Source organism: Oncorhynchus kisutch, linkage group LG3, assembly GCF_002021735.2.
Source record: "Oncorhynchus kisutch isolate 150728-3 linkage group LG3, Okis_V2, whole genome shotgun sequence".
Classification (NCBI taxonomy): Eukaryota; Metazoa; Chordata; class Actinopteri; order Salmoniformes; family Salmonidae; genus Oncorhynchus; species Oncorhynchus kisutch.
The window spans coordinates 42,278,381-42,291,898 of NC_034176.2; the positions used below are offsets into that span (position 1 = coordinate 42,278,381).

At 43.4% G+C, this 13,518-nt stretch overlaps 1 protein-coding gene across 1 annotated transcript in view; it reads right to left on the reverse strand.

The window, feature by feature from the left end:
- ipo11 (importin 11) overlaps positions 1 to 13,518 on the reverse strand; it is a 232,990-nt gene that overhangs the window by 152,069 nt on the left and 67,403 nt on the right. Inside the window, exons 9-15 of the mRNA XM_031806455.1 lie at positions 11,716 to 11,786; positions 11,143 to 11,335; positions 10,429 to 10,581; positions 10,206 to 10,249; positions 3,128 to 3,218; positions 2,499 to 2,546; positions 1,222 to 1,327 (exon numbers count right to left, since the gene is read on the reverse strand). Of these exons, the coding sequence (XP_031662315.1) occupies positions 1,222 to 1,327; positions 2,499 to 2,546; positions 3,128 to 3,218; positions 10,206 to 10,249; positions 10,429 to 10,581; positions 11,143 to 11,335; positions 11,716 to 11,786 (706 nt within the window). The remainder of the gene's footprint in view (positions 1 to 1,221; positions 1,328 to 2,498; positions 2,547 to 3,127; positions 3,219 to 10,205; positions 10,250 to 10,428; positions 10,582 to 11,142; positions 11,336 to 11,715; positions 11,787 to 13,518) is intronic.

A 13,518-nucleotide genomic window follows, 5' to 3' on the forward strand; every position in this document is an offset into this window, starting at 1 on the left:
CTGTACACAGGTAAATGTTTGGGATGGGCATTAGATATTATTTCACTATTTAAATAATAATCATTCATTTATACTCGAAATTCCAAAATAGCTAATTGCTATTTGAAGTGGGAAAAATACCATAACGTTGTCAGGGCTGACCGGAAGGCTAAATACTATATGATATTAAAATACCTTTTACATGTAAAACGCATCCTATGTGAGAGAAAATGAACTTGAAAATAAAACAAATCACGTTGTGCGTCCTCAGAACTGTCAAAGCCACGTGATGTCTGAAGCAGCAGTAGCTCACAGCGACTGACAGGAGAAATTCCATTCAAGGACAATGCAGGAAATGATCCATGTTCAAACGCTTCTATCCACAGCAATATTTGTGCTTCGCTTTTCAAACGGATCCAAATATCTACCATCTCTACAATCTCCCAGACTCTCACACCAATTCACCACAAGCAAAAAAAGAAACTGAACAAAAAAAAAGCTGATGTTGAAAAGTGCATCAGAGCACATACTGTCTATCAACCTGACTTTATTCTCTGAAGAGACTAAAAATACTCTCCCTCTTTGAAGAGCAGCAGCTCACCCACCACAGATACATGATAAGGCCAGATGGAGCTACTTTAACTAAAGTAAGTCTGTGAGCTTTGATGTCTCAGAGAGGCTGAGAGAGGCTTGAGCCATTGTCATTCCGTGGAAAGAACCCCTCCCCCATCAAAGCCCCATTGTGACATCACCACACCTGCACTGTGACATCACACCGTCGTTGGGACATCACTTCCTTTGTGTGTTTGACCACTCAATTGTTGAGAGGGTTCCTTTGTACTACATGAGATCATACATTCCACCTCTGCCCTCTCCTCCTCCTCCTCTCCTTCAAACACTGTCTCTCCCTCACACTTCTTTTAGCCGAGTCATCACAGCCTGAGTCTAGATGTTTGTAGTGACACCAACTACTAACCAAGTGACAGTCCTTTTTGGCTAAAGGAGTGATTTGCATTGATTGATGGAGAAAGAGTGGATGGAGGTTAACTAAATGAAGCTCAATTGAGTCAACAGTAACTCCTGGCATTGGGTGACAATAGAGGAAACCAGTTCACGGATTGGGTAACAGGAGAGTTGTCACGCCCCACTGAAAGCACTTCCAAGTTCTTGGAAAAGCATTACACCTATACAAATGCAATCCCTCACTGTTAATAATGCACCATTATGACACTTATGACATACCTGTGGTGGCTCACTTGTAGCTCGCCCAGCAGCTGATTGTTGAACCACTGGTCAAAGTCAATGTTGTCAAACAGCTCGTATGCCGCCAGCCCCACTGCATTGTACACTGTGGGCAAACAGGGACACACAAATTAAACATTTTTCAACAATGAAATACTGTTACGACTGAAAGACGCCATCTATTTCTACTTCCTTGCCATCGAATATCCAATAGTCTGAGCTGTAAATTTGTGGTTTTGTCATTTTATATTGAAGAAAACGTGAGGCATAAGGAACAAAACAGAAACTATGACACAGCGGTTTTGTATGACTATCCATAAAGCCCATTTGAGTAACTACACTGAAGAGCCCACTGACACTAGACATGGATTTTATAGCGTGAGAAATAGTCAACTATAAACCATGTGGACAGCTGATGACAACACACTGGTGGTGTGTTGGACAAACGATGTCATTAACAGGGCTGGGAGAACCTGTGGTGTGCTAACAACCACAGAGGGAGGAGGACACATACTGGAAGCAACATCAGGACAAGGACAGTCTTTCTACGAAATGAGACCCAGAGAGGGAGTTAAAGTCTGTATAAGGAGTGATCAAACTAGAGAGGGATAGGGCGAGGAAGAGAAAGAGAGAGAGGGATGGGGCGAGGAAGAGAGAGAGAGGGGGGGGGGGGGGTGCAGCGTAAAAACATTTAAAAAAGGAGGGATGGCGAAATGAAAGAGTGATAGAGAGGAGAGCGATAGGGTTTTTTAGTCTCTCTAGGGAGTAAATCACTGGATGTGGATAACAGGAACATCAGTGTGTCCTCCTGTATACCGGTATGACTCATCTAGATATTCTGTGGTCCAAAACACCCTCTAGACTTAGAGTTAAGTCCTAGTGGCGAAAAAATATCCCCAGGAGATGTTCCTCTTTTATCTTACTTTCAAACCCTGAATGAGATCTACTAAGGATCCAGTGAGATTCACGGTATATGAGAACGTCCGTCAAAATCCTGTGATGTCAGAGCTGCCAGGCACTTGAAACCGTCAGACGAAAGTCACTGCAAAAAGGCGGCAGCTGATTGTATACAGCCTTTTTACAGCCCCTGGATAAGGGAATAATCCTAAGGTTCTTCCTAGGATAGCTACAGTACATTTCCTGGAAGACTACTGCAGCCATTTCTCATCTGGATGTCTGAGCTTCAGACTTAAGGAACAGAGGTACCTCCGACCTTGCAGAGAGCTGTGACCTCTGACCTTACTGCAGTGAGACCACAATAACTCATGATTACCCACCTGCATCTTTCATCAGAAGCTGAACAGGATCCTCCACATTGCTTGGTCCTGCAATCACACACATAACACCAAGTTAAACCTACACACAAACGATAATAAGCTGAACATGGAAAATTATGGAATCCTCTGTCCCTCTCACTTACACCCCTGTTGCTGGAGCCTGAGTGGCTTCCCACAATCAATATCTGGCTCTCAGCTAAAACGGAATTTTCCATTCTAGTGTTATCCAATTTCTCCTCACTCTGACAGTCCTCTATAATATAACTCTGTCAGAGGAGAACACTGGCCTAAAGACACCATGTAATTGTCCTGTGTTTGTGTGCACTGACAACTCACTCTGGAAACTAATAACTTATCACAGGTCTGAGTCACAGGGGGAATCTCATATTGTAATCTAAAGAATGTGTTCCTAAAGACTCTTGAATGGTTGTGTTGTACAGCACATGTTCTGAGCCATTTAAGTGGACACCTCTACAACCAAGGCTGTGGTTGGACAAGGCCAGGTTAGAATGCAATCAGGCTGCGTTTTGTGAAACATGTTCATATATAATTCCTTTATTTAAAAACAGGATGTAACAATGAGATGAAGAAATTATTGTCTTAAGAGGACAATACAATAACAGACTTACCTTGTAGATTCAGCACCATCTCCAGCAGCACTGGTGTCAGAGTCTGACTGTAGTTGTGGAATATGTCCAAGAACAACACTTCTGTACAAGGCTGGTGAAAGAGAGAGAGAGGGGGGGGGGGGGGGGGGGGGTAAGAAAACAACAACACGATCACACACTCCCTCTCCATCAGATCCAGTCCCGCTCCATCAGTTCTACTGGCACTAAATCAATGAGCAGGGGAGCCACGTGGAATGCATCGCATGAGACCCCTCACTGACAGCAACAGCCAGGTGTCACTGACAGGGTTAAAGGATAGTCATCACCTATACAACACCTGTCAAGCGTTATCAGATCACGCCACAAACACAACACACCCATCAAACATGTTCTACTCCCACAGGGGGAAACAACCCTGACATGATCAACACCAGTGGAAATCAATAACTAGGTGTTAAGTCTTGCTGCCCATGACGGACCATTGATAATAAAGCCATACTGACAAACAGCTCATTAGAGGACCACGGTGGAGAGGGAAGAGAGAAGGCGACATCAAGGACACATCACCCACTGTACTGGGGAAGGCAGATCTATTTTCCTCCCAGCAGGCACACAGCATGCTGTAGCGGGGACTGGGGCATGTATGTCAAGATTTGTTTATTTATATGCAAGGCCCTGAGTTTGCTATGACCACATGATCTAACTAGAAGGAAAAAAAACTTGGACCTAGTCATCAGTGTCTGTGTAGTTGAAAGTCAAGCAGGATTGATGGGGGAGGGGTGGTCGAAGATTTGGGACAGCTGTGATTGGGCGCAAACCGGAGAGTGAGGATATCCTGAGCGAGACAAATGAATGTAAAAGGAGTCAGCACCAATTACGTCATCCACAGTTGCCTCATCAGCGGTCGACTACACTGGTGTACTTCAAAAGAAGTGTGGATCCTGAACCAGAGCGCCACGGAAGTAAGAAAAGCTGGGCTTAACAGAGAGGGAATATTAGAGAAAAAGAGATGGAGAAGAAGAAGCAAGGTAGAGAGGGAGGGAGGAGTCTGATAGCAGTAAGGAGATGATACAGGTAGCAGCCAAAACCAAAACAAAGCTTACCCCAATTCATTGAGAATCAGACAGTCAGACATCAGAGACGTCACTAAAATATCCCCCCCTGTGCCATGGTACCTACTGGTCCTAACTATAGGCAATATAAATAGTATATCAAATACATTTCCTTGTATCAGCTCAATACTATGAGTGCAGACCTTTCCTTTTTCTAAACATGGTCTGATTTTGGGTGAGAGTAGTGCTGAGTGATTAGTGCTTTTTGAGATGGGTTCGGTAATTTTTTAAAATAGTTTTGATAATTAAAAAAACAAACAGTGCAATTAATATGTGGGTTGAATGCTGTAACACAGAATAAAACAATGAATATAAGTCCTATGATGGTAGTGATGCCCATTGCTGCTTCGCACTTATTAACCATCATTTATTCACATTACTTTCATCAAATACTTCCATGTGTAAATTACATTAGTTTCATTTGATGACTATTATTTAAATTCTTAGTCATCATCTCAATAGAGATGACAAAATATTTGTATTAGTTCCTTTATTTTACCAGGTAGGCAAGTTGAGAACAAGTTCTCATTTAGAATTGCGACCTGGCCAAGATAAAGAAAAACAGTTCGACACATAAAACAACACAGAGTTACACATGGAGTAAAACAAACATACAGTCAATAATACAGTAGAAAAATAAGTCTATATACAATGTGAGCAAATGAGGTGAGATAAGGGAGATAAAAGCAACAAAAAAAGGCCATGGTGGCGAAGTAAATACAAGATAGCAATTAAAACACTGGAATGGTAGATTTGCAGTGGAAGAATGTGCAAAGTAGAAGTAGAAATAATGGGGTGCAAAAGAGCAAAATAAATAAATGAATACAGTAGGGGGAGAGGTAGTTGTTTGGGCTAAATTATAGATGGGCTATGTATACGTGCAGTAATCTGTGAGCTGCTCTGACAGCTGGTGCTTAAAGCTAGTGAGGGCGATAAGTGTTTCCAGTTTCAGAGATTTTTGTAGTTCGTTCCAGTCATTGGCAGCAGAGAACTGGAAGGAGAGGCGGCCAAAGGAAGAATTGGTTTTGACCAGAGAGATATACCTGCTGGAGCGCGTGATACTGGTGGGTGCTGCTATGGTGACCAGCGAGCCGAGATAAGGGGGGACTTTACCTAGCAGGGTCTTGTAGATGACCTGGAGCCAGTGGGTTTGGTGACGTGTATGAAGCCGAGGGCCAGCCAACGAGAGCGTACAGGTCGCAGTGGTGGGTAGTATATGGGGCTTCAGTGACAAAACGGATGGCACTGTGATAGACTGCATCCAATTTATTGAGTAGGGTATTGGAGGCTATTTTGTAAATGACATCGCCGAAGTCGAGGACGGTAGGATGGTCAGTTTTAAAAGGGTATGTTTGGCAGCATGAGTGAAGGATGCTTTGTTGCGAAATAGGAAGCCAATTCTAGATTTAACTTTGGATTGGAGACGTTTGATGCGAGTCTGGAAGGAGAGTTTACAGTCTAACCAGACACCTAGGTATTTGTAGTTCACATATTCTAAGTCAGAACCGTCCAGAGTAGTGATGTTGGAGGGCGGGCAGGTGCAGGCAGCGATCGGTTGAAGACGATGCATTTAGTTTTACTTGCATTTAAGAGCAATTGGAGACCACGGAAGGAGAATTGTATGGCATTGAAGCTCTTCTGGAGGGTTGTTAACACAGTGTCCAAAGAAGGCCCAGAGCTTTACAGAATGGTGTCGTCTGCGTAGAGGTGGATCATAGACTCACCAGCAGCAAGAGTGACATTATTGATGGAGACGGTCTAAGAATTGAACCCTGTGGCACCCCCATAGACTGCCAGAGGCCCGGACAACAGGCCCTCCGATTTGATACACTGAACTCTATCAGAGAAGTAGTTGGTGAATCAGGCGAGGCGATCATTTGAGAAAACAAGGCTATCGAGTCTGCCGATGAGGATGTGGTGATTGACAGAGTCGAAAGCCTTGGTCAATGAATACGGCTGCACAGTATTGTTTCTTATCGATGGCGATTAAGACATCGTTTAAGATCTTGAGCGTGGCTGAGGTGCACCCATGACCAGCTCTGAAACCAGATTGCATAGCGGAGAAGGTATGGTGGGATTCGAAATGGTCGGTAATCGGTTTGTTGACTTGGCTTTTGAAGACCTTAGAAAGGCAGGGTAGGATAGATATAGGTCTGTAGCAGTTTGGGTCTAGAGTGTCACCCCCTTTGAAGAGGGGGATGACCGCAGCTGCTTTCCAATCTTTGGGAATCTCAGACGACATGAAAGAGAGGTTGAACAGGCTAGTAATAGGGGTGGCAACAATTTTGGCAGATACTTTTAAGAAATTGTCTAGCCCGGCTGATTTGTAGGGGTCCAGATTTTGCAGCTCTTTCAGAACATCAGCTGACTGGATTTGGGAGAAGGAGAAATGGGGAAGGCTTGGGCGAGTTGCTGTGGGGGGTGCAATGCTATTGACCGGGGTAGGGGTAGTCAGGTGGAAAGCATGGCCAGTCGTAGAAAAATGCTTCTTGAAATTCTCAATTATAGTGGATTTATCGGTGGTGACAGTGTTTCCTATCCTCAGTGCAGTGGGCAGCTGGGAGGAGGTGTTCTTATTCTCCATGGACTTTACAGTGTCCCAGAACCTTTTTGAGTTTGTGTTGCAGGAAGCAAATTTCTTCTTGAAAAAGCTAGCCTTGGCTTTTCTAACTGCCTGTGTATATTGGTTTCTAGCTTCCCTGAAAAGTTGCATATCACCGGGGCTGTTCGATGCTAATGCAGAACGCCATAGGATGTTTTTGTGTTGGTTAAGGGCAGTCAGGTCTGGAGAGAACCAAGGGCTATATCTGTTCCTGGTTCTAAATTTCTTGAATGGGACATGCTTATTTAAGATGGTGAGGAAGGCTTTTTTTTTTTAAACCAGGCATTCTCAACTGACGGGATGAGATCAATATCCTTCCAGGATACCCCGTCCAGGTCGATTAGAAAGGTCTGCTCGCTGAAGTGTTTCAGGGAGCGTTTGACAGTGATGAGTGGAGGTCGTTTGACCGCCGACCTATTATGGATGCAGGCAATGAGGCAGTGATCGCTGAGATCTTAGTTGAAAACAGCAGAGGTGTATTTAGAGGGCAAGTTGGTTAGGATGATATCTATGATGGTGCCTGTGTTTACGGCTTTGGTGTGGTAACTGGTAGGTTCATTGATAATTTGTGTGAGATTGAGCGCATCAAGCTTAGATTGTAGGATGGCTGGGGTGTTAAGCATGTTCCAGTTTAGGTCGCCTAGCAGCACGAGCTCTGAAGATAGATGGGGGGCAATCAGTTCACATATGGTGTCCAGAGCACAGCTGGGGGCAGAGGGTGGTCTATAGCAGGTGGCAACAGTGAGAGACTTGTTTTTAGAGAGGTGGATTTTTAAAAGTAGAAGTTCAAATTGTTTGGGTACAGACCTGGATAGTATGACAGAACTCTGCAGGCTATCTTTGCAGTAGATTGCAAAGTAGTTAGGTTGTTGTAGTTAGGGATGGAGATTTCAGAATTTCTGGTAGTCTTCCTAAGCCAGGATTCAAAAACAGCTAGAACATCCGGGTTGGCAGAGTGTGCTAAAGCAGTGAATAAAACAAATTTAGGGAGGAGGCTTCTAATGCTTCTAATATATGCTGTCTGACCAAATAACTATTTTAGTAGTTATTTTACGAACGCTAAATACCATCCATCACTCACTTAGATCATGTATTTTCAGGTCAGGGTCTCCATTAGCTGGTAATAGCAGGCTTTTGGCCGCTAGAAAAATTGAAAAGCCGATAAATAAAATTGGCATCGCCACATTGTTTGGGAGAAGAAAAATATCCCACTGCAAAATAATGCTTTTTATCCTATTAATTGATGGAAATACCAGTTGATGGAAATAATTGTGAATGGTCATGCTTATCAGTCTAGGTTCATTTGCATAATTTAGTGGAATTAAATTGGTGCTTGTGTAGTATATTTGTTATGTATCTTATTTATCACACGAGTACAGCATACAGATAGAGCTTTTGAGCGGAAAATCTGTCACAGTGTGAGAGCTGCTGCTGAAGCTTCTCAAACAGCATATGCATACATAAGCAACAGAAGGTAGGCTACATGAGCGCGTCAAACACCACTTTGCAATGTGCTGGAGGCCGTATGCATTTTTGAAAACATATAATTGTTTGAAACCGGAACATTTGAATACGTATTAAGAGGCATGTCGTACCTCACTTCAAAGTAGCCTAGCAAAAAATCTGACCGTATCCGTGAAGGCAATTATTTTATAGCAACTTTCTTTCATTGTCCAGCAGCCAAAGGCAAAATCCTAGTCATATTAGCAACACGTGCTAGTTGTTGCATATTAGAGCTCCCCTCTTTCTAAATGCCTAATGGATATTTTCACCTCTGTGACATGAAACAGCGCGCATGTATGGTGCCCTTTTGACAACAGTGTTTTCCCGCTAATTGCATAACGGAACGAACATCCGTGCGTAGCCTACTGCCTTGTGTGCATTGTTGCACTCAAACTGTGAAGAAGTAATAGTTTATCATCATTTTAAGCTAAACTTTCTGATCTATTGCATAAGACTCGTTGCTTACATTTTTTAAATTTTATGTAGCCTAAGGCCTACTGGTTGTATGAATTTGGGATCCGTCATCCCACAACTGTCCCAGAGTGTGTGGAGTTGGCCATTTATGTATCGACAAGCTGACCAATAGAATAAGTAAACTTTTCTACTATGGGGAATAGTATATTAACATAGTGTAGTAATGTTGCTGTTCGTCACTTGTTGGCTGAGGAAAAGTAAATGTGGACAGATATTCTAACAAGTGCACACCAGAATTCGGTAAGGAGGACCGCACATCGTTGCATCCTCGACTTGCATATCTTATTAAGATGCATTACCATAATCTAAATGGGATTTCAGGTTACGCACCAAACGCATCTCTCTCAAATGTCCGGTAAATTTAGATGCCGATGGTCAAATTTCCAGTGCCACATTTTCAGAAACCCTGTTAAAGCAAGAGATACCTCGAAGCAACTGTTCTCGTTCCCTCTCGATCATGCATTCTTCTGTCTCTCGCTCTCCGTGTCTACCCCACACTAACATAATGTAGCAGGCATAAAACAAACACACAGACCGGACAATTGCATGCGTAATGGATTACGGTCATTGTACTTAATTACCACGTTGTGTGTGCTAAACCATGTAGAATATTGGCCTGTTGGAAACTACCCTACAACATCGCATAGTTCGGGCTTGACAGGATTTATCTGTAGAGAACTGCTCAATGTGTGCAGTTCATTGAAAAATAAATGGAATTAAACAATTAAACCTACAGTACGTCGGTCAATGAGTTGCTTTAAAAAAACAACGAAAAATAACAGAAACGTTGGTTAATTGCTCAGCTAGTATAAGTCTAATTGATAGTTTGACTGACCAGCGCTGCAATAAGACACTTTATTACTGTGTTTTAGGGGACCGCACAGATTATTTTGCTTAAGACACCTGAAATACTTGTCTTCCTTTTCTTGCATGCCAGTTCAGCTAAAAACTATTCTCATTCTTCCCTCTGGTAAGGAGAATATTGTTGCTCTTGCGTGCTTGTAATGGTGTGTGTGGTTGTTATTTTACTAAGACCATACATCACTGGCCACGGGTAGAAACACTATCTCATCTCTACATCCTTATCCTATCACACCTTCTGTCTCACAAATCTATAGGATTATTCTGGTTCCTGGTTATATGTGGCTGTGCTGTGGTATCTTGTTGCACCCCAGTCAAGGACTCCCAAACAATACAGGAGAAGAGGGATATGATGAAATGGAGGGGAAATAAATCAGCTTCAGTGTGACTGAATACATTGTTGAAATCAAATCAGCAAAGCTGTTAGTGAGAGCAGTGACAGGGGGAGCATGGCTGCTTCAACGGCTTGCCTGCGCTGAGCAAGTCAGTCGGTCTCGTCTCTGTGCACTGGCATATATGCGTGTGTGTGTGTGTGTCATTTACTCACCCGTAGACTGTATTTCCAGGAGTCACCCCCTGTTTCTTCAACAGCTGCGAATACAAAAACAGAGCAACAATGAGATAAGGAGGGTGTGTGTGTGTGTGTGCGTGTGTACTCCAGTATGGTGTGGAGATTCAGATGGACACATTAGCAGAGTTAACTTGTGAAGAGAAAAGTTTGCAAAGAGACAAGGAAACACATCAGCAGCCATATGTCTTTGTGAGCGTACCGAAGCCCTCGGGGTCCTCCTCCCACATGGCCAGCTCTTCCTTGGTCAACAGAAAGTAGTGGGAGACGAGACGCCGTCCGATCTCTGTGAGGGTGGGGTGTGTGAAGAATGCCGTCTTGATCTTGTGGGCCTCCAGACTCTCCGGCTTACTGTCTGAGAGGGGCGACCCAGAGAGCATGTAAGAACTTACACACAGACACACACACACACTATTCAAAACGAACCACAACCATCGACAACTAAGTCTCGACAGCTCAGAGAGAAACTGAACTCCACTGTGGCGCCTCCTAACCCGTTATATTATTATAATGGTACATTAATGATGCTTGCAATCTGCCTGCCTGCCAAGGAAGTGCAGTTATTTGTGGTTGGCTGTATTAACGATGCTACGCCATGTTGATTTCTCCCGCTGTCTCTTTCCATTCTATTTCCTCTCCCTAATTTTCATCTTGCTCTCGCTCCTCTCCTTTATTCTCTCCTTCCCATTTTCTCTTCCCTCCCTCCCTCTCCCCACTAGGGCTGGCACAATTACAAAAACCGTGTCACCAACTCTTATGGATGAAGACAGTCATGAAAATAAAATAACAGCCATAAATGGATAAAAATAGTAATAAAGATTCAAACTTATTACGATGACTGAGTCCTTTGGATAACCAATAACCTCCATCCAAAATTCCATCACCATGACTGCCCTAGCCCCCACCCTCCACCTACCCTCGATGTTCTTGCAGGGTTTGTAGGCCTCGTTCTTGACGATGGTTTTGATGAGGTTCATGCACTGGACAGTGAAGCGCTCGAAAATGAGGCCATCACCGGCCGCCGTGAACACGTAGCTGACAGCAAATTCCAGAGAGCGCTGGATCAGTGGGATGAACGCACACGGGTGGACCTCCAGGAAATCTAATAACTAGAGAGAGAGAGAGAGGGAGAGAGAGAGAGAGAGAGAGAGGGAGAGAGAAATGGTTAAGGAAAAACATGAGATTCAGAGAAGATGGAGAAAATATTAAACAAGAGAGTAAGGTAAGAAAAAAAAGATGGCTAAGGAGAGAACGTCAGAAAAGGAGAAGGAAAAGCAGAAAAAAATGTATAAGGGGAAATAACAAATATAGAGAGAAGAAATGTAGAAAAAGAGAGAAAGTAAGAAATGAAGTTGAAGCACTTGGCGCTGGGATATCAGCCTCTGTCAACAGTGCCTGGTATGCAAGTAAGACTACTGAGAAACTAACTAGTGTAGATTTGTAACAACACCTAGGCCTACATGGTTGTTGACTGATCAGTTTGACTCACCACTTTAGTGTACAGTATGATAGTCTTCTCAAGCTTCTCTCGACATGGGCTGTCTGGGTCTACCTGCCGACCTGGAAGAAATAAAACCAAAACAAATATGAGCAACAGTATGTTATGACATCAGAATAAAAACAACAAGCCATATGACAAGACTATAAAACAACAATACAAAATATGACAAGTGTTCATCTCTTGCCAACATTAAGTGCATCACTTACAACAAGGGGCTACCCATGAAGATGTTACTCTGATGTCAACAACCCCCCCCCCCCAATGCCAGACATCGGAGTCCATCTCCCTGCCCGGCTGCCAATAAACCAGGGAGGGTGGAGAAGACGGAGAGGAAATTGTTAGGTATCCACTGATCTTTTCTATGTAATACAATCATAACAGAGCTCGAGTTGAAGGGAGAAGGGAATGAAGGCAGTGATATCATAATGCACTTCACTACGGATGGATATTTTAATTCCTCTAGTGTATTCAATTCAAATAACTTATTTCCTGGGAGGGAACGTCATGTGTGGTGACGAATGGTACATACAAGACATGAGGCCCTGGCTTCACTTTATAACTACAATACACTCTGGGAGAGTGAACGAAACCACCACCTGGGAGAACAGGGCCTTTGTTTCTCTAATATAATAAAGTAGACTAATAAAGACAGTGTCGTGTCAGGAATAACTCCCTCGGCCGATCAAAATGAATCTATAAAAACAATAAGCTGTGGCCAATAAAAAAATGTCCTGGGAGGTTTACTTCCTCATCACTGTTCCTGATGACATCATCAAGAACAGGAAGCAACGGTCCTGTTCCCTAGCCTCGCAAAGCCGCTGATCCCTCAATATCAGTCTGTTAAGGTTGCGAAGGCCTGAGCCCGGCCTTTTTTTTAGCACCATTGCGTCAGACCAATCAGCTTCCTCTGATGAACTATGCCGGTGGTTTGGATACTGACAGGCAGGAGACAACAGGACAACAACACATGTAAAGTCATACTTAGGTGGTGATAGCTAAATATAAAGCTTTTACATGACAGTCTGAGGTTACTGTATCAAGACAATCTCTGTATTGAATTATATGCAGTGGCATAATATCCATCGCTACGGTTTGGCAAAATCATTAGGCGCAAATTCATTAGATATACCCTCGCTGATGTTAGGCTACTATATTGCTGTTAGTCTCTCGTTGACATCGATATATTACGCTTCTTTTGGCTCATATTGCCAAAGCCTATTGTCCTGGTGTTCGATATGCCTTTCTCTTGAACGACGGCAAGTTTTATTTCCAAGAAATGCATTGCTGCGGCTTCTGTTTTCTGATTGATTGAAGGTGATCCAATCGCTTTCGAGTTTGTTTTGGGGAAAGCCTATCTGCCCAAACAACTTGAATGGAATCCCTTCCAGACTGATAGTGTAGCGGTAATCAGTCGGGTAATTACGAGGCTACCTGTTCCCATACCTAAAAACACATCCTTCAGCAGACGGTGACACCTGTAATAACATGGAATATCCAGACAGCTGACCTCAGCGGAAGGATCATGCACAGGAAAAGGAGAGAGAAAATAGAGGATGGTGCAACTCAATGGACATGCTTCTTTATCCGCCCTTATCTTGCAGGGAGACTGATATTTCTCCTGGCTCAGAGCGCCTACGAGCTTCCGCTGTCGGACAGCCCAAAATATCAACGGGCCCAATACACCCCGACCTCCGCTGACCCTCTGCAATAAGGACATATTGTGTGTGATAATAGGGACAGATACCAGTAATTACATTTCTAACACACCATCTGAAGCACTGAGACTTACCC